The sequence below is a fragment of the Ostrinia furnacalis genome, unplaced genomic scaffold (assembly GCF_004193835.3).
Source record: "Ostrinia furnacalis isolate ACB-3 unplaced genomic scaffold, ASM419383v2 OfSCF0629, whole genome shotgun sequence".
Classification (NCBI taxonomy): domain Eukaryota; kingdom Metazoa; phylum Arthropoda; class Insecta; order Lepidoptera; family Crambidae; genus Ostrinia; species Ostrinia furnacalis.
This window is the reverse complement of record NW_021130868.1, coordinates 120,446-139,874: the sequence shown is the minus strand read 5'-3', so window position 1 is coordinate 139,874 and position 19,429 is coordinate 120,446. Positions and strand designations below refer to the sequence as shown.

The following is a 19,429-nucleotide window of genomic DNA, read 5'->3' as shown; positions in this document are numbered from 1 at the left end:
ATCGGAGCCACCGTTTAAACCAGGGGAGTACTGTTTTCAAAAATACTGTTTACTTTAGGTCTATATATGTTAAATATTAATTTTGTATTTCAAAATAATTGATATTGCAATCTGTTTGAGGTTATATTTTTGTGGTTTTCAATCATTAAACATTGCTTTGTCACTTTCTTTATGGGAAGTAAATTGCAATCAAACAGTACAACAATATACTCCACAAACCTCATGAAAATGAGATTCTATACAATTCATTACGATTCGGCTCTGTTGTGCCTCTCTTTACTTGACAATAAGTGGAAGTAAAGTTGAAGATAACAACACCTTGGCCGCAGACAAACTTACTCAGCACACTCAACAATATACTTTTTGACACCTCACACATCTTTTGTTTGTTTGATTGTTAATAGTAAGATCAGGCCTGGCTCACTCCGCGCGGTACATCCGATAATTACCTACAGCGAAGCGCCCCGCCGGCGGGTATTATATCAGTCGAGTGTCACGCGCGGGCCCGTCAGGACGCTGGCGTGCGTTGTAGTAACTACCTAATTCTATAATCGAAGTATTATTTAAAAATGGACATAAAGAGAAAGAAATATTGTGCGGCGTTCGGGTGTTTAAATTCGAAAAGAAATCTACCGGATTTATCTTTTTTTTCGCTTCAAAGATGCTGAAAGGTATGATGGCCATGTAGGTAATCAATAATTCTTACGATAGTAATATAGGAACCTAACCTACCATGACTACTGCTCAGAATGCGTTCGTTCGTTTCAGCCAAATGACGTCCACTGCTGGACAAAGGCCTCTCCCAAGGTTTTCCATAATGAATGCGTAGGTACTTACCTACATACGTACCTCATTACAAATAAGTAGATTAATTATTTTTCACTAGACAGCAACCCTAACAGCGTAAGAAGAGTTCAGAGGCACGCGATAGAAAGAGACAAAACTTGTAGGTGAATAAAATTGTAGGTACGTAATGCTGTGCGAGCTGAATTCCACTGTATCGCGTCGTAGCAAGACTCGCATTTATTTAAATCGTCTTGCGGAGTAATCCTTCTGTACCTGTACTATTACTTATTCTGTGGTAAGATGTAATTTTAAACCTTGTTGAAAGCTAAAAATGTTACCCGCAGAAAAAAAATACAGTATAGTTTTCAATATTACTATTTGATTAATAATAATTTATAAAAAACTTTTCATGATAGTTGTATTTTGTGGAGTTAAAATTATAACTAAAGCTTAAAATTTCAAATTATAACTGTTATAACTCGTACCCCCTATTTTGCATAAATATCCACTGTACACTTCCTTTGGATAATTTCAGACAAAAACCACATTCAACATGCTCACACGCAGAGCAGCGGCACAAGCCATTGAGCTGAAACTTAGGAGGGCACTCGAGGAACTGAAACAGAGTCAGGAAAGCTGTAACCAACTCATTAGGGAAAGAGAAGAGAGTGAGGAGGAAATTACCTATATAATAAAAAAAAATACTGAACTGAAACAAGAATTGGCAGAACTGCATGGCCGTCTCCAGGAGGTAACCGAACACCGTGATGAACTACTGCATAGAATCAGTANAAAATATTACCCGCAGAAAAAAAATACAGTATAGTTTTCAATATTACTATTTGATTAATAATAATTTATAAAAAACTTTTCATGATAGTTGTATTTTGTGGAGTTAAAATTATAACTAAAGCTTAAAATTTCAAATTATAACTGTTATAACTCGTACCCCCTATTTTGCATAAATATCCACTGTACACTTCCTTTGGATAATTTCAGACAAAAACCACATTCAACATGCTCACACGCAGAGCAGCGGCACAAGCCATTGAGCTGAAACTTAGGCGGGCACTCGAGGAACTGAAACAGAGTCAGGAAAGCTGTAACCNATTAATTTTGTATTTCAAAATAATTGATATTGCAATCTGTTTGAGGTTATATTTTTGTGGTTTTCAATCATTAAACATTGCTTTGTCACTTTCTTTATGGGAAGTAAATTGCAATCAAACAGTACAACAATATACTCCACAAACCTCATGAAAGTGAGATTCTATATAATTCATTACGATTCGGCTCTGTTGTGCCTCTCTTTACTTGACAATAAGTGGAAGTAAAGTTGAAGATAACAACACCTTGGCCGCAGACAAACTTACTCAGCACACTCAACAATATACTTTTTGACACCTCACACATCTTTTGTTTGTTTGATTGTGTAAATTATTAATAGTAAATGTAGTTTTAATCCTTGTTGAAAACCAAAAATATTACCCGCAGAAAAATTGCAGAGTATAGTATTCAATATTGCTTATTTGACTAATAATAATTATAAAAAGGATTTCATGAGAGTTGCATTTTGTGGAATTAGATTAGAAATAAAGTTTAAAATTCAAATAATAACTGTTATAACTCATACCCCCTATTTTGCATAAATATCCACTATACACTTCCTTTGGATAATTTCAGACAATAAGTAAAATTTTATAAAAAAAAATAAAACCGACTCCAAAAAACCTACACTAAAACGTAGAAAAAATAATTACTAATTGCCTACTTATTTATTAGGACGAATTATTAATATTTATGTAGGTATACCATGATTGATACTTCTGGAGTCGGTGCCAAGATTATGAAACATGTAAAGTTTGCCTGCACCGCACGGTGATCAATAATGAGATATTAGGTGGATAATATTCAAATTTGACATTGTGAGGGTAGTTAAAACAATTCATCGNTAACCAACTCATTAGGGAAAGAGAAGAGGGCGAGGAGGAAATTACTTGTACAATAAGAAAGAATACAGAACTAAAACAAGAATTGGCAGAACTGCATGTCCGTCTCCAGGAGGTAACCGAGCACCGTGATGAACTACTGCATACAATCAGTACCTTCGACCAGTGCAGCAATATCTTTCAGCAGACCTTGATGCGCAACAATGAGTTAGAAGCTGAACTGAGGGACGCCAATAAGACCATACTGCACTTCGAAGAGGAACGAAAGCAGCAGGAGTTCACACACACTCTGAACTTATACGAAGAGCTAATTGGGAGTCCTGGTGGACGTGCAGTGCTACCAGACTTAAATGTATCTTGCGACACTAAATCATTTGAGAACGTTAGTCGGCCATTGACTTTTTCTAGTAGAAATAAATTAAAAAAGTATGTTAAAATTAATAGGTTTATTTCTAAAACAAAAAAATTAATAAAAGGGCAAGAACAGTTTCACAAAAGTATTCTGTTAAGGAAAAAGAATCTAGATTTGGTTGACAGTCTAGAAATTTACCACAGTAAACTAGTAGAGAGTAGGTCCACTCATAACTTGGACGTTGAAAGGTTGCAGGCTGAAATCACAAACTTGCATGACTCGCTTGCATCCATAACAGCTAAATATAATTCAGCCAGGGAACAAATTAACGAACATATCCTGGCAGCAAACAATCTCTTAGATCTAGGCAATCCTACTACGGATTTTAAATCTCTGCCAAACATAACAATGCAAAGTCAGCAACAAACTGATGGCGTTGTATGGGGCGATTACGTAGTTTGTCAAGGAGTATCGTTTGGGAAAACAAAAATTTCCAGTGTTGCCATACTTTGGAAGATTTGGTCAAAAAATGTAAAAAATGGAAATAACGACTTTCGGTCAGAAATTTGAATGACGCCTCCTGCAAATAGGTCAAACTAATGACATTTGACCATTTTTAGCTCGATGCCCTGGCAACACTGGGAGTTATGGAAACTCAAAATTTTGGGACATGGGTGGTTTTAAGGAATTGTTTTACGGGATTGGGTCAAGTTAGAAAAAAAGTAAAAATGGGGTTCAAAGCCCGAGAGTCGCCATAGATTAATTTTTATGTGTCAAAAAAGGACTAGAGCCCAGTGACAGACAGAAAGGCGAGGCCGAAGGCCGAGCGATGGTTCAAATCCCGAGAGTTACCATAGTTAAACTTGTGTTGCGTCAAAAAAGCACAAGAGCACAGTGACAGACAATAAACACCCCCTGTAATTTTTGCGAGGCCGAAGGCCGAGCTCCGAATGCGAGGCCGCAGGCCGAGCGCCGCGTAGGGCGAAGCCCGGAGCGGCCAGCATCGCAGATCTAGCTTTTGTAGCCCGCGTAGCGGGCGACCAAAGCTAGTTCTAAACTTCAGTGGGGTCCTCATATTGAAACCTTGTCAGCAAGGCTCAGTTCAGCTGCTTTTGCAGTGAGAAAGATAAGGCAATTAACTGACATTGAAACGGCAAGGCTAGTTTATTTTAGCTATTTTCATAGTATAATGTCATACGGCATATTGTTGTGGGGCTCAGCTGCGGACATTGAAACTGTGTTCGTTCTGCAGAAGAGAGCAGTGCGGGCCATTTATAACCTTGGACCCCGATTTTCCTTGAGAGAATTCTTTAAGGAGATTAATATACTGACAGTAGCTTCACAGTTCATTTATGAAAACCTTTTATATGTTCGCAAAAATATAGAGCAATTTACTAGAAAGAGTGATTTACACAAGTTCAATACAAGAAACAAAAATAAACTTGCCGTTCCAAATTTCAGACTGCACAAGATTGGTAATTCATTTATGGGGAAATGTATTAAACTTTTCAATAAAATACCACAAACTGTTGTAGAATTGCCCATTCATAAATTTAAAGCACATATCAAAAGCACCTTAATGAAAAAGGGCTACTATAAAGTTGATGATTATATAAAGGATAAAAATGTTTGGAATGTTTAACTACCTAGCTCGCATTAATACTTATGACTATAATTTGTATATTTTAAAGACTGTAAAACCTTGAAAAGGAGGCTGACAATAGTGACTGAGTTTCTTGCGCTGCTTCTTCTCAGCACTGGCCCATTTATTGTCCCGAAGCAGTGGTAGGGTTAATATTGGGACGTGTAAAAGCGCTTTTTTAAAGCCTATTTGCAAAAATAAATGAATTTTAATTTATGAATTTTATGAATTTATTGAAGCCGGTTAGATAAGCTGTATGAATAAATAAGAAGAAAATGATAAAATATGCTCTTAAATCTATTAGACTTAAGATGGAAATAAAATAGTTTTGAATGCTATTTTCTTCTGAAATATTATGATCCATTTTCATTTTTCGTAAAACTAAAGTCTTAGAGCTTTTTAAAATTGGTCAAATAATGGTTATTTTTATAATATGATACCTACTTTATCTTATAGTAATAAAGAACCTAGAACATGCTTTTGAAACCCATTTCTGTCAGTTTCAAGCTGTCCTAATCCAATAACAATTTTCGGCTCGTACGAGTCATCTTAATTTGACAGTTGTTGGTTTCACTCGTTAAAATGTAAATCTGAATTATTATCCCGTTTCTTAATAACTCAAAGTCCGTTAATAAGTAAAGTTAAAAATCGTGTCGCGTCGTGGTACGCTAACGGAAATAAATCGCCGGAAAATTTTCCACTCGCTTTTTTCCCAGGTGTTTAAACTAAGCATTTTTCCAGACCCAAGTACACTATCCGGGAAGAGAAGTCGTCATACAAAGTGTCAATGTGGCTGACCATCAGGCAGTTCTCCAAAAGCGACATCGGGACTTACAACTGTGTGAGCACCAACTCTCTAGGAAAAAGCGAGGGAACTCTTAGACTATATGGTAAGTTTTGTATTATTATTTAGTTTTCTGGGTAATTTAGTAGCCACTCTATCAGAAAATACTTTATTTGCAAGAAAAAAAATCCTTTTTCTTCAGAAAGTAAAAACGTTTATAAAAATTGGCTGTTTCATTCTTCTTGTAGAATTAATATCGAAAAGGTTTTCAAGGGTAAAAGTATTTATGTATACCTACTTCTTTCTTAATATTTTACGATTTAAATAGCACAAATGTACATTTATAAATTAAAAAACCTTTTGTACAATCCCGTACAGCCAAAATCATAATTTCCAAAGGATACACTCGTATCAAGATCTCATGGTCATTACATACCCCGAACTGGCGACACATACGTGCATCCATTGCTAAATATTCGTCGCGAAGTTCCAATTTATATGTACATTACACAGAAACAGTACAGTTCCACCGTTCACGTCCCGACATACTCTATTGGCATAACGAATGGGCACTCCTCTGCAAATTATGGCAAACTACCATAAACTACGTTTAAACTCGCACGACATATTTGTGTTTTGGCATAAAGTGATCCTGGAGATTATGTGCGCCACTAATTAATTTAAAAATTTATTGCTGGTTGTGAACCTTGTAAAGATTTTATTTGAAAATATAGTCGAAGTCGTAGGGAAAACTAGTTACCGAGATATGAAATTCCCGTGACTTAATTTGATGTCTTTGTAGTATTCAAAAACGTAATTACCTGTTTAACTTCGAAGCAATTAAATAAGCTCTGTTTTATAATGATAAAATTGAATAAGTAGTAGGAAACCTAGCATAAAACGTACAACTTTTAACTGCAGATACAAATCTTACAAAATTACTTTGTAAAACTCAACGCCCAACAGCAAAAATTTACCAACTCATATTTATTATTTATTCATTTAAATTGCAGAAATAAAACTGAATTCATACTCAGAAGACTTCAGCAATCAAATCAGCGTAGCTGGAGGTAAGAGTAACAACTTTTTATTTTACTTTATGTTTATGTTCCTACGAAATGTCGCGTCCCTCAAGATATTCTTTGTTTCAGCCAAGGGCTCTATACATATTTAATGACCTGATTTATGTGAACTCCTCGAATGAAATAACTCGAATTTTATTGGGGAAATAATAATATTCTTTGGTAAATGGCTAACTTAATTTAGAATCTTTGTTTTGGTCTTCAAATGAAGACCATCCACACACTGCTTACATTATTATTTTAATACGTAAGTCAGTATTTTGTGCGGATTCATGACAAGGTCGATACCTAGTTCTATAATGTTGGAGCCATATTCATACTCATGTCTAAATTATACAATTAACCTGTAAGTTGATTTCCAATTCAAATAAGTCAGCTGCATGACCATGCATAAATATATTGTCAATTGACAATATCAAATTTATCGGATCTGACAGAAAGATGGCGTCTGATTTATATTGTGATAACTGCATAAATACTATGCTAATTAAAAACTTATTATCACACTAAAATAAAAAGCTTATAAAGGCCGTTAATTTATACATAAATTATCATACTTATCTATCGATTAAGCCCACATTTAAGTTCCGCGCTTAAGGGTAGTTTTGGAGTTAAGGTTTTCTTTGAAGTTCATAGGACTGAGTAACAATATATGCTAACAAAAATACAAACTAATCTATAGTAATAAAATCAAAAAACTATAAGTCCAAAACTGCGCAAATCTACTAAATAATCATTCATAGAAGCTAAATACAAATATTAGTTATTGGTACTTATCGAGGTTATAACATTTACTTTATTTTAATAAGACCTCGTACCGACTTTTTAATAAAAAATGAAAAATACTTAAGAAACTTTATTAAAAACCATTTTTTTCCCACTAGGACTGACCGAACCGGCTAAGGGGAACTCTGCAAACAGCCAAGCCATCTGGACGTTGTTATTATTAACGACATACTTGTTCATATTCACGTAGTTTACATAACGACATGTAAATAAATGTTAAGATCGTTTTATGCTTTAAAAGTGGAACGTAATTCAATTACATGTTTCAATTGTTGTAAATATTAGACTAAGGATGTTCATTGTAAATTAAAGTACACAACGATGTAGATATCCTGATTATTAGTTCGTGTAACCGATGTTTCGCTTAGAACCGCCAAAATGGAAGTATTGTTTACATTTTTGTGTGTAAACTCATCTCTCGATTATAAGACTGTTTACAAAAAATAAAATGAAATGATAATAATGTACAGCGCCGTTTTACTCGCCCTACCCGTGTTTCAATGAGTTTTAAATTTGATATTTCAATATTGAAAGCTTATGAAAAGGTAAGTGGATGTTTACAGTTCTACCGGTTAATCTTTTTATCAGAATATTGGGTTTATTTTAATATTAATTGAGTATGCTCAATACAAAATGTAAGATATTTTATTGGACCTAAGTACATAGTTTGACATAATGTTATGTAATGTAATAATGTGTTACCTTGAAGAGACTTAGTTTATAATTAATGATTACATAATAACTCTGATTAGTTAACGAGGGTCGCATCGCGTCTGTTCATAAGGACTAATATTCTCAAGCACTATTTACTCAAAGTAATATTCTGGTTTGCCTTTAAAACTGCGAAAATGTCATTTGCACTCGAATAATTCACCTATTTATTTTCCACCCCGTCGCGCAGTCCTCCCACGCAGAAGGAGGGAAATGCAATTTTATAAAATATTCAGTTGCACCATTTTCGTTTTCGCCGGTCGAGTTGCAGCTGCGGTGTTCTTCTACTCTGGTTTGGTATAGAATGGTATTGTTTATGACAGCTTTATGTTATGACTCATTCTTTTTATGTTTCGTTCAACATGAATGTTTGATGTTTAATAAGCATGTCAACATTTAAGAAAGAACGAATGTTGTGAGTGGGAATTGCACAGCAAAAATGTTTTACTTATCTACCTACACTAATATTATAAAGAGGAAAACTTTGTTTTTTTTGTTTGTTGTAACGAATAGGCTCAAAAACTACTGGACCGTTTTTAAAAATCTTTCACCTTTCGAAAGCTACATTATCCACGAGTAACATAGGCTACATTTTATTTTGGAAAAAATATGTAGTCCACGCGGGCGAAGCCGCGGGCAGAAAGCTAGTGATTGATAATAGCACAATAGTTAGAAGCCGGTTGAGTTAACTGTGCACCTGGCAGCCGTGACGTCACATCGACGCTCTGGTACGAACGGGGCGAACGCGGGGAGGTGTGCGGGTGAGTGCGAGGGAGAGTCGCATTCCAGCGAGGTGCGCTATAGTTAGCTCGATCGGGTTGTATGTAACGTTTCGTTAGTTCGTTTCAGCCAAATGACGTCCACTGCTGGACAAAGGCCTCCCACAAGGTTTTCCATAATGAGCGGTCCTGCGCTGCCCGCATCCAGGCTCTACCCGCGACCTTTACCAGATCGTCGCTCCACCTAGTAGGAGGCCTGCCCACGCCACGTCTTCCAGCCCGTGGTCGCCACTCGAGAACTTTCCTGCCCCAACGGCCATCGTCTCCACGAGCTATGTGCCCCACCCACTGCCACTTGATTTTAGCAATTATTCTGCGACGAATGTAAAGTTTACAGTTCTAGTTAAAATAGTATTTTACACAGCTATAAATGAGTTCCTCTAATAGTAATTACAAAGGTATTTCTGTCGAATACCTGTCTACCTGGAAATTGAGTTTAAGCCGGATTAAACTAGCTGCTACTATTTTACAGTTGCGGTTTTATCATACCTAGAAATAGGAATTGTTTTGTGAGGTGTAAAGCGTGGGTAGGAATTTGTCTATTTGTGAATAGTGGACTTTTTGATTTGGTCCTGGATTCGATTTCCAGGGAAAAAAATCACTGACTAAATATTCCTTTTTTAGATGAGTAAAAAAAAGAGATTATGTTACCTAAATATTAAAAATGACTTATCGATAAAGCTATTCAAAGTTCACACGACAGACATATAGGTAATATCACATAATTTATGTATGGTAGTCTTGCCTTAAACTGAAACATTCTATAAACCAACTGTTTACCAAGTTACCGTAAAACGGCCACGATAACCGTATTACCGAGAAATATCTGCACCTTCAAGATCACTCCATCTTAAGAGCCATAACACACGATGCGTTGCGGCGCCGCACCGCAATGATTTCGCCGTATCCCGCGACTTGGCGCCGCATCGCTCTTATGCTCGCTACAGATATTTATATGTAAGCCACTTTCTGGCGGCTAATAAATATCGAGTGCGTCAAAAAAATCTGTGAAGATTTTTGTTCTTGAAAGTATTCGCTAGGGACGCTGTACAATCCGTCATACATTTAATGTCATTTTTTAAGTACCTACTCGATATCGAATACGTTTAATGTAAACTCGCACTACACCCCCTGATTTGGTCAGTGCGGCAACGGCACTACATCTGTACGATCGGCATACGCGGTACCGAAAGCTTACTAAAATAATACTCTATGAAGCTTATCGGACGCCTATATTTAAATGGAGTGTTCCTGATTAGCACGGCATACGCGGCAGCGGCGTGGCACAGACTTTCGGCTCTTGCGGCACAAGATTTCGGTACCGCGTATGCCGAGCGTGCTGTTGTCATGCCGCTGCCGCGTCGACCGCGTCGACTAGTCAGAAACCGCCCTGACGACGCAGCGACACCGCTCCAGGGTCGCACTGCCGCCGCAACGCATCGTGTCATTTTCTCTAAGACTTGTCTCGACGTGGCACAATTTCATAAAATATTCAGGTACGGCATTTTGTTTCGGCGCTCACGGGGAAATGTGCAGCTGGGACCGTGCATTCCACTTGCTGTCAACGGATTCGGTACAACGGGACAACAATTTGCAACCGACTGGGTGAAGGAGGGTAATGGTTTTTGAACTAAATTTCCTTGAAAGTGTAAGGTGATGCTTGTTTGATAGATTTTTACTTGGTGGAGATCATTTTTGTTGATTCTATGGTGACAAAAAATATCTAAATCTTTCTTGGGTTAAATTCCTGGCATTAAGACGAGTACATAATAGATTTTCCTTAGTACATAATAGATGTAGATAGTAAACATGGTCAGACATAAAAAAACACATTAAATAATAAAATTACAAGCTGTGAAACGCAAGTGTGCCTTATGGGTTTAATCAACCTAAGTCAGACGTACTAATTAGTTAATTATACGATAGAAGTTACCTATTTAGGTTATAATTTAATATTCGTTTCAAATAAACGAGTATACCTACCTACTTTTGATTCACCTCGAGAGGTTAATAGAATTATTTCATAAGAATTTTCAGGCCGTTTTTGAATACAAGCTCAACAAAATTCCAATTTACTTTTAAAACAATGAAACGAACACTTATAACGTTACGAATTCTATTTAACTTGTGAAGTATATTTTACCAATCTAATCCTGAAATCCCATTGGAGTATACCTATTCCTTGAAACTGTGCAAAGTTTCATATTTTTATTTCCAACGACTGGGCCTGTAATATCCATCACCGGGATTATTTTTTCCCTGACGTCTCCTAAGGGACGCGAACCCTGACCCTTTCCTACCGCGGAAAGTGAAATGTGGAAAGTATAACATTTTCCGAATGCTTATGGTGACAATCGGGACATTTGATTCAGTTACAGGATCTCCGCTGTGTTTTTATATTATTAGGGGTAGATTATTTTCTATTTATTTTATAAAAAGTAATATGGGAGTGGAATTTAATTAATGTAGGATTATTATAGATGACGGACGTAGGCATGACTGTAGCTGCAGCACCTTGAGTAGTTGTAATACACTTGTGCGAATTTGCAAAAATATAATATGAATAGTCATAGTAATAACAAACGTTTATGTAGTCGATAGTAAAATAATGCTTTCGTCGTTGAAAAAACAATTGTGCGTGTGGGTTCGTGAGATTGTTATGAGTATATTAAACCACATAAAATATCACCAAACTATTAACTACCAAATATTTTATTGTGATTGTGGTGAAAATGTTTGGAGGACTGACAACAGCTGCTGTTGTCAGTCCTCCAAACAATAATCAAAAGTTATGGTTTTCGTTTTCTTGATTCAGAGTAGTTTCCATTTGCTAAAAAGCCATGAAGTACAGTCAATTGAAGGTAAGGAAGAAATAACTCCTCATTTCTCCACAAATAATAATTGATTCTCCAGATCCTGTTTCCCAAAAGTACGGAATTGTACTTACGTGTCATTCGCAGCTCATCAAGTTTCCATTACTTGAACCGCTGCCAAAATGAGCCGGTAAAGAGTTGGCTTCTGCTGTCTTAGGTAATAACAGTTTCAAAGATAAGTCGTAGTAGATTGTTAAGTGGATTTTTAAAAGTCAATTTGATTGGTCACGGTAGATGTTCGACGACTAAATAAAAAATGTAACTTTACAGTCAACATCTTACCTCTATCTCTCACTTACTTCTATGAATATTTATGTAGGATATGAGTGCGAAACGGAACGTAAGGATGTGTGAAAGAGAAGGGAGAGTGTGTGAGTGTGACGTACGACGACGTGTAGACGAACGACGATTGTTTTGAATTATTATTTTTATTATTTTCTATCTCGGGCAAATAAATACGTGGGAATTCCTACATTTATGCCAATTTGGTCTATACTGCGGTATCTATAAAGTAGTACTTCGTTTTAGCCTGTAGCATGCTATTGGGTACGGGTAGTATCCAACGATTTTCAGGTTGTCTCATACGTTTTGGCGCGCTTTTATCAGCTGAGCGATTAGCCGAATGATGTCCACTGCTGGACAAAGTACTTAATACAAAAAAAAATCATAATTATTCAAATGCAACTGGTTGAAAAACAACTGAAATTTAAACAGGCTGTAATATACGCACATTGTTGCTGAAGCTATTTTTTAAAATCGTGTCATTAAATTACCAAAATCCACGCGAGCAGAGTTTCTAGTTTACAACAAAAAAATCTGATTTTCATTCTGACACAATACAGCCTGCATTGTATGTGTTGTAGGAACTTTCCAAATAAAACTTTATTTGTAACTTCTAAACAGTGCCAAATGCCCCATCATCAACAGGAGTCGGCCTGATTGCCAAATAGCTGGGCACATCGATTCCGTGCAGTCCCATGGGGGCCAATGAAATATTACCATCATATTACTGCCGTATTAAGCTGACTTTGAAGGGATGGTCTGGGGCCGTGTTGATGTACACATGCGCAATGTACAGACGGCGGTACATCAACGTAAACAGTATGGTATCTTATGTATACTTGTAATTTTTCAACAAGAATGCACAGTCTGATGTGCTGGTGTATTAATATTACAAAAAAGCTCTATTTACATTTTTTTAAGATGAGACAGTATACATATAACATGATATGTGTTGTCTAAGAGTAAAATAGGTAGAGGCTACTTTACTGATTTTAAAACTGAAAAATATTAAGGCTGGGTTGCACCATCCTACTTTAACTTTGACAAACGTCAAAAATCTGCCAAACTCCATATAAAAACACCGGTTATCGTCATAGTTACGGTCAAAGTTAGGTGGTGCAACCACAGCAACTCAACTTAAATAATCTAAAATGCTCTACATTGCGTTGGATTTAATATGTGTGAATAGTATTACCGTTTTTTAATGCTCATTTTTATTTCAAAAATATTAAATTACACTCAAAAACAAAATTTCAGTACCAAAAACATTATTCCGACCTGAAACGCAGTTAATTTGTTATGATAGGTCACATTTAAATCGGAACGTTCCACAGCGGAAAAAATATGAAAGCGAAAAGAATCAACAAGCCGCTTACTACGCTAACAAAGCAAAAACACGATTTACAAAGGGAAATGCCGTTTTTCAGAAGCATTTCCCATTCAAAAAATAAGAGTAACACAAAAATAGCCATAAATTTCGCCCGTAAGAACGGAATCCGTTTTAAGCGTCATGACTTATACCTTGCTTGATATATCTCTAAGAGTTTTTACACTCAATAAACTTGGCTTTTATACTAATGTTTTGGAAGTTAATATAGTATGATTTTGTTATCATTATCCAAATTTTTAGGAGCGAATTTCAAACTCAAAATTTTCATAATCAGTAACTTAATCGATTTACGTAAGATCGATTTATATAAGAAAAATATTTTTTTTTCATATTTAATTATTTTTATCCGCTGCGCGCAGTTGTAACATTGTCATACGTGGATAATTTGCTTCGTTCATAGAAAAATACGTACACACAGATAACTGCAAAGCTTAATAGAAATAATGGTGCGCGAAAATAAGCCTTAACCTTTAAAAATTAAGATAGGGGCACCCGCGGATTAGATTTTCAATATTTTTTTCGCGAAATATACCACGAATAAAAATATTTAAGATTTGTATTGTTAATTTTTCTATAGAGCTTATTAAAAAAAATTGGATACTGATAACAAAATCGCCCTGTATAAAGAAAGAAGATTTATTCTTTAGAACTGCTCAGTTTTACTGTCTTATCTGAACTAATACTAAAACTTAAAAAGTTTATTCGTAAAATAGGTAATCCAGGATTACTGGCATATTTCAGTAACTGTCTGATTTGTGTAGTGAATTACTCTAGTTCTCTAGTTTTGGGTACTAATAATCCTAGAGGCAAATAAGTCAGTCATGACGATTATGACTCAAAATAATTAACATTAGTCTGTACACAAACCACTGTATATTTTAGTAAGAAAAAAAATAAAAAAGTCCGAAAGAACGTGCACTATCTTCTTATCAGTTGATTCTATTCGCATTTTTATCATCATCATCATTTCAGCCACGGGACCACTCCAGAACAAAAACCTCCCCTAATGATTTCCACATCGCCCGGTTGGTAAGTAACTGTAGTGGTTCTATGAAACTACTAAAATATGGTGTTGAGGAGACAACGTATTTATAGTACTGTAGGTATATTATTTTACATTAAAACAATGGCTGTTCAAACATCAGTTTAGGTGAAGTAAATTGCATGAAATTATTCTAAATTTCAGACAGACATTGTGATATCATTATAAGGCTTGACGTTAACAGTTCTGTCCTACTCAGAAACGCCGAAATATAGAAAATATGAATTATTATGTATGTATGTTAGCGTGAAATTCTACACTAAAATCTATATTAACATTATATTATAACGCATTAATAACGTTAATAGAGTTGCAGCACGTTGTGTACTAGCACTAAAACTGTGCGACTTCAGGCTAAGGTCTTGTCCAGGAGGGCAAATTCGCCGCGAATCCTACGCGCGTAGAATCATACGCGCGTTGGCGAGATACTGGCAGCCAATACATTGCGTCCACAAGACACAAGCGAGTCGACTAGCACGCGCGCTCTATTTGGTAAAGCCTTTACCCTTAACCAGGCTAAAAAAATCATTGCTGTTCAACCGTATCTTCACAGCATAAAGTTCAAATTAATGTGACCTCTGTTTACCCAGAGCCAAAAGCTTGTCGGTCTCGGTCTTGAGTTTTTTCAAGTCTTTAGTTTTAAGATAGCCAATAGCAATCTCCTCGAAGGTCGCCAATCCTTGCTAAGTAGCACCTATTTTCTTTGATCTTACGTTGTGATAATCCAATTATCTTTTATTATCCTGGAATATTAATTTCCCTCCAGCGAGATATTTTTCAAAGACGTTGCCGGAATAGATTTTCTAAGTAAAGCATGCTTTGAGGTTGTCTTGCAGTATAATGGATGTATCTTTAAGATTTATCTTTTGTATTCCCTCACTGTTCTTGGGAAAATATAGAGAACAGACGCCAATTGACTTCAAGACGAAAGAATATTTTTTTAAATCATTTCGGTAGTTTTTTTTCTTTAATGCCAGTTCTGAGATTTATTAGTAGATACCTACTAATGTTATTTTTTATTTTTAAGGCATCGTGTGATCCGGTGTTAAGTAAAATAATCAAAACATGCAAATAATTATTGAATGGACGATAAATTATTAATTTAAAGGTGTGGCATTTTACTGAAACCTCACGAATTCACGAATACTTCTTGAGAGAACTTATGTGATGTTGAACTGTTTTGTTTTATTTGCCTACACATGCACATTCATGAACACGTCATAATGGTTAATAAATCCACCATTTTACACATTATTAACCTAGAAGAATAAAACCAAAATGGCTTAACATGACGCTTCACTTTTCGTTTAAGAAGTCCATAAAATATATAGACTCGTTTTCAAAATCGCTAAGTATTTGACAACGGCATATCTCATCAAAAATTCGATGGTTATGGTTCTAAGCCATCGAGTTCTTCTCTTTCAAGGCGATATTCTTGAGTACTAAAATAAATAAGCGGACCGATTTATAGACAATACTAACAAACTCTATCACGGACCGTATGCCTGGTCCAAGTTCATCGTTCGGGGTCTCAAAGCTTTTACGGCGAACTATAAAATAAGTATAAGGTAAATAACGATACCCATCAGTTATTGAAGATCGTCGCTCCACTATAAACAATATTGGAGCTCCACTGACAGCGGTTTTTAACGCTTTTTCATATCGGGTTTTAACGAGCAAAAAAAAATAGAGGTAGTACGCTGAACAAATGGATGGCTGGAATAAAAAAAAGTTTAGAAAAAATATTTTTTTTATGAAATTGGAAAAATACAATATGTAAAATTAAACTTGTGTTATTGTTAACGGTTTTTTGATAGGTAACCGAAGTAGAGTTTGCAAGTTTTTTTATGCAAGACAAGGCAGGTTTTTGACCGCAGTATTTGGCAGTCTTTTTTTAAGTCAGATAACTGATAGGTACTTTTATTTTTTCTTTTCTCAAAATGAAGACCCAAATAACATCGAACTTGAAATATTTCTTCTACATGACAGGCTTAGCCTCAGTATCTCAGTTACTTTATGAACTGAAGCGTATGTCGGTACAACCTTAGTATTAAACGGGTCTTTGGAAAAATATGTACAATGCAATGTAAAATGTTAAAGTTGTTAAATAAACTTTTATTTATTTATTTATTTTTTATTTTAATATATTCTTAGTTTTTACATAATTAACCCTCGCTGTACGAGGTGGGGTGTGACACACCCCAGTCCATTAAAAATAGCCACAATTTTAAAAATTTGCAAGTGCTGCATTTGAAATTCTCAGTAACTGGAATTATGACACTGCTGCTTCGATCAGCGTTGCAAAATCAGTCCAGCGGTGACTACCAACTGAGTTACATGCCTTTAAAGTGCGTGTGGGTGTCACACACCCCACCTGGTACGGGACGTTGTTAAAAAGTTTAAAAAAAAATCTAACAGTTTTGGTGTAATTTATATATTTTTAGCTTTGTCAATTGAATAAAATTCAATACAAATATTATTTTTCGTGATTTTTACGGTATCTGAAATTTTCAAGCACTTTTAGTCAAATGAGATGACTTTTAGTGCGAATCTGGAAGTTTAGTACTGAGATCCGAAGATGTATGTGAACATACACTTATGGGCTACAATTTATACTTGGTGATACAATTTATGGGCTACTGAAATGGAATAACATATTTTATAAATAAATAAAATTGTTACGCTCCCATTTTATGCATTGAGCATACTCATTTTCTTTCATCAGGATTGTGGTAAATTGAAAACCGATGATCAAAACAAATTTATACCCTTCCAGTTTTTAATTTACTTTTATATTATAAGTAAATACTTGTACTTTGTTAAATAAAAACGGTTGTCATAATAAAAGGCACTAATTAAAAATTATACATAGGAAACTGATTCCTAAATTACAAGAACAACGGAAATTGTCTTTTTGTTTTTTTATGATAAAAATGTTATAATACATATTTTCAGCTCAGAGCATTTCTTAAACCTAATTAGCATACGTAAATAATCAATATTAAATATTAAATTCCACCTAAAAAAATGTTGAATGAACATTTTATCACTTTGTATATTGGGGTGTGTCATACACCCCACCTGGTACGGGACGTAACTTTTAGTCACCTCGTACACGGAGGGTTAAGTTCAAAGCTAATTTAATGTTTTTAATTTTTATGCTCTTAAAAATATCTTATCAACCCATAATTTTAAACTCAGGGAACTGAAAAGTCATTTATATTTTTGACAAAAAATAAGAATAAGCTGCCTTCATTCCTTCAAATATGTTCGCATCATTTATATTACAATTCTAATGATTAATATAAGCCCTTTCTACCAAGCTGTGTGGGTGCCGTAATTCTAACGACAGGATTTTTATACACAAATAGAAATAATGATAATGCGCGACCAAAAGAAAAATTTGGTTCTTTAGCTTTTTCTTGTTACAGGTATTTTCTTTTTGTGTGTGCCATAAGAGTTTTATGTTATCTTAAAGGTTAAATTTTTTCTTTGTATCTATCTCACCAAACCAATCAATAAATAACTTAGTTCCTATAATTTAAAGACGTCTGCTAGACAAATTGATCCCGAATATACGAAATAGATTTAGATATAGATCGTAGAGACGATGGCCGTTGGGGCAGAAAAGTTCTCCAGTGACGACCACGGGCTGGAAGATGTAGCGTGGGCACGCCCTACTAGGTGGACCGACGATCTGGTAAAGGTCGCGGGAAGAACCTATGGCTGAAACGATACGATACGATACGAAATACATTACTTAGACCGCATAAAAAAAAGGTTCAAAAAATCTTCAATATCTTCAAAAGTACCTAACCGTCTGCTCGTTTGCCTCCTGTCACATAAAAAAAAACCCAACCTAGCATTATGAAATAAAGACGAGGTTTTCCAGTATATTTTTTTTTTCATAAAGCTAGGTCAAATACAGATATAAAATATTTTTAACCGGCCCTTTTTCTTTGCGGTCCAGTGTATTAACCCATTTGCCGCTGAAAACCAGTCCCCGTCTCAAAATCGTCTAGCGGCGCACAAGATAATATCTTTAACCCTTAAGTAACATCCTTATTTTTGGTTACACATTGAACACCCTGGGGTAAAAAAAATACCCCAAACGGAAATTGAAAATTTTTAAATAAATATTGAAAATAAATTCAATTTGTGATTTATATGTATTAGCGGGCTCACTACATTATACGATTGCCTTAAAAAATCGTCTATCTAGCGTAAAGAAACATCTTAAATCAACCATAACAGAAAACAAAGAATTTTCCATTTGCAACTAATAGTGTCGACAATGGTCTTCTAGAAAAATCTTGGAAAGTTATTGTGGGAACCAAAAACTTGCACTAATCGGACATCGAATAGCTGCTTTATACACATTTTGAACTCAAAGTTAAATAAAACGAAAATTTCTGGACTTATAACAAAGCAAAATAAAAAAAAAATGTTTTTTATAAAATTGTGAGAAATTAATTTTTATATTATTTTATTCCTAATTATTATTTTCAGAACACATCAAACACACTGAATTATTACGTAATTATCACCTTCGAGTTCTATTTCTGTTTCGAATTTATAAACGCTCTGTTCTGAGGGGATGTCTTCAAAGTTCGAAAAGTATCATGTAAATCTAGCTCTTTTTATCTCTCTGCATTCTCGAGACAATGTGCTACTTGATCGTCATATAAGTTTTTATTCATTTTGTTTAAATATCATAAAAACCTATTAATTACATGTTAGGTGATGATAAATTAAAACATGCGTAACTAACACCCTGGGGTAAATTTCTACCCCACCTACCTGTAAAAGCCAAACGGATGATTTTTTTCACATCCCACGTCTACGAGCTTAAAGCGCACGCTCTGCATTGAGAATACACAAAACGATATTGTTCTAGCTTCACTAGAAAAAAAGATATGCCAATTTTTATACGCCTGGGGTAAAAAATTACCCCACGGTGTTACTTAAGGG

General features: G+C 35.2%; 1 protein-coding gene across 1 annotated transcript in view; it reads left to right on the top strand.

The window, feature by feature from the left end:
* Nucleotides 1-7,682, top strand: part of LOC114366352 (lachesin-like) — a 31,869-nt gene extending 24,187 nt beyond the window's left edge. The window contains exons 5-7 of the mRNA XM_028323211.1: nucleotides 5,471-5,619; nucleotides 6,527-6,583; nucleotides 7,480-7,682. Coding sequence (XP_028179012.1) covers nucleotides 5,471-5,619; nucleotides 6,527-6,583; nucleotides 7,480-7,571 — 298 coding nt within the window. The 3' untranslated portion in view covers nucleotides 7,572-7,682. The remainder of the gene's footprint in view (nucleotides 1-5,470; nucleotides 5,620-6,526; nucleotides 6,584-7,479) is intronic.
* The last annotated feature ends 11,747 nt before the right edge of the window (nucleotides 7,683-19,429 follow it).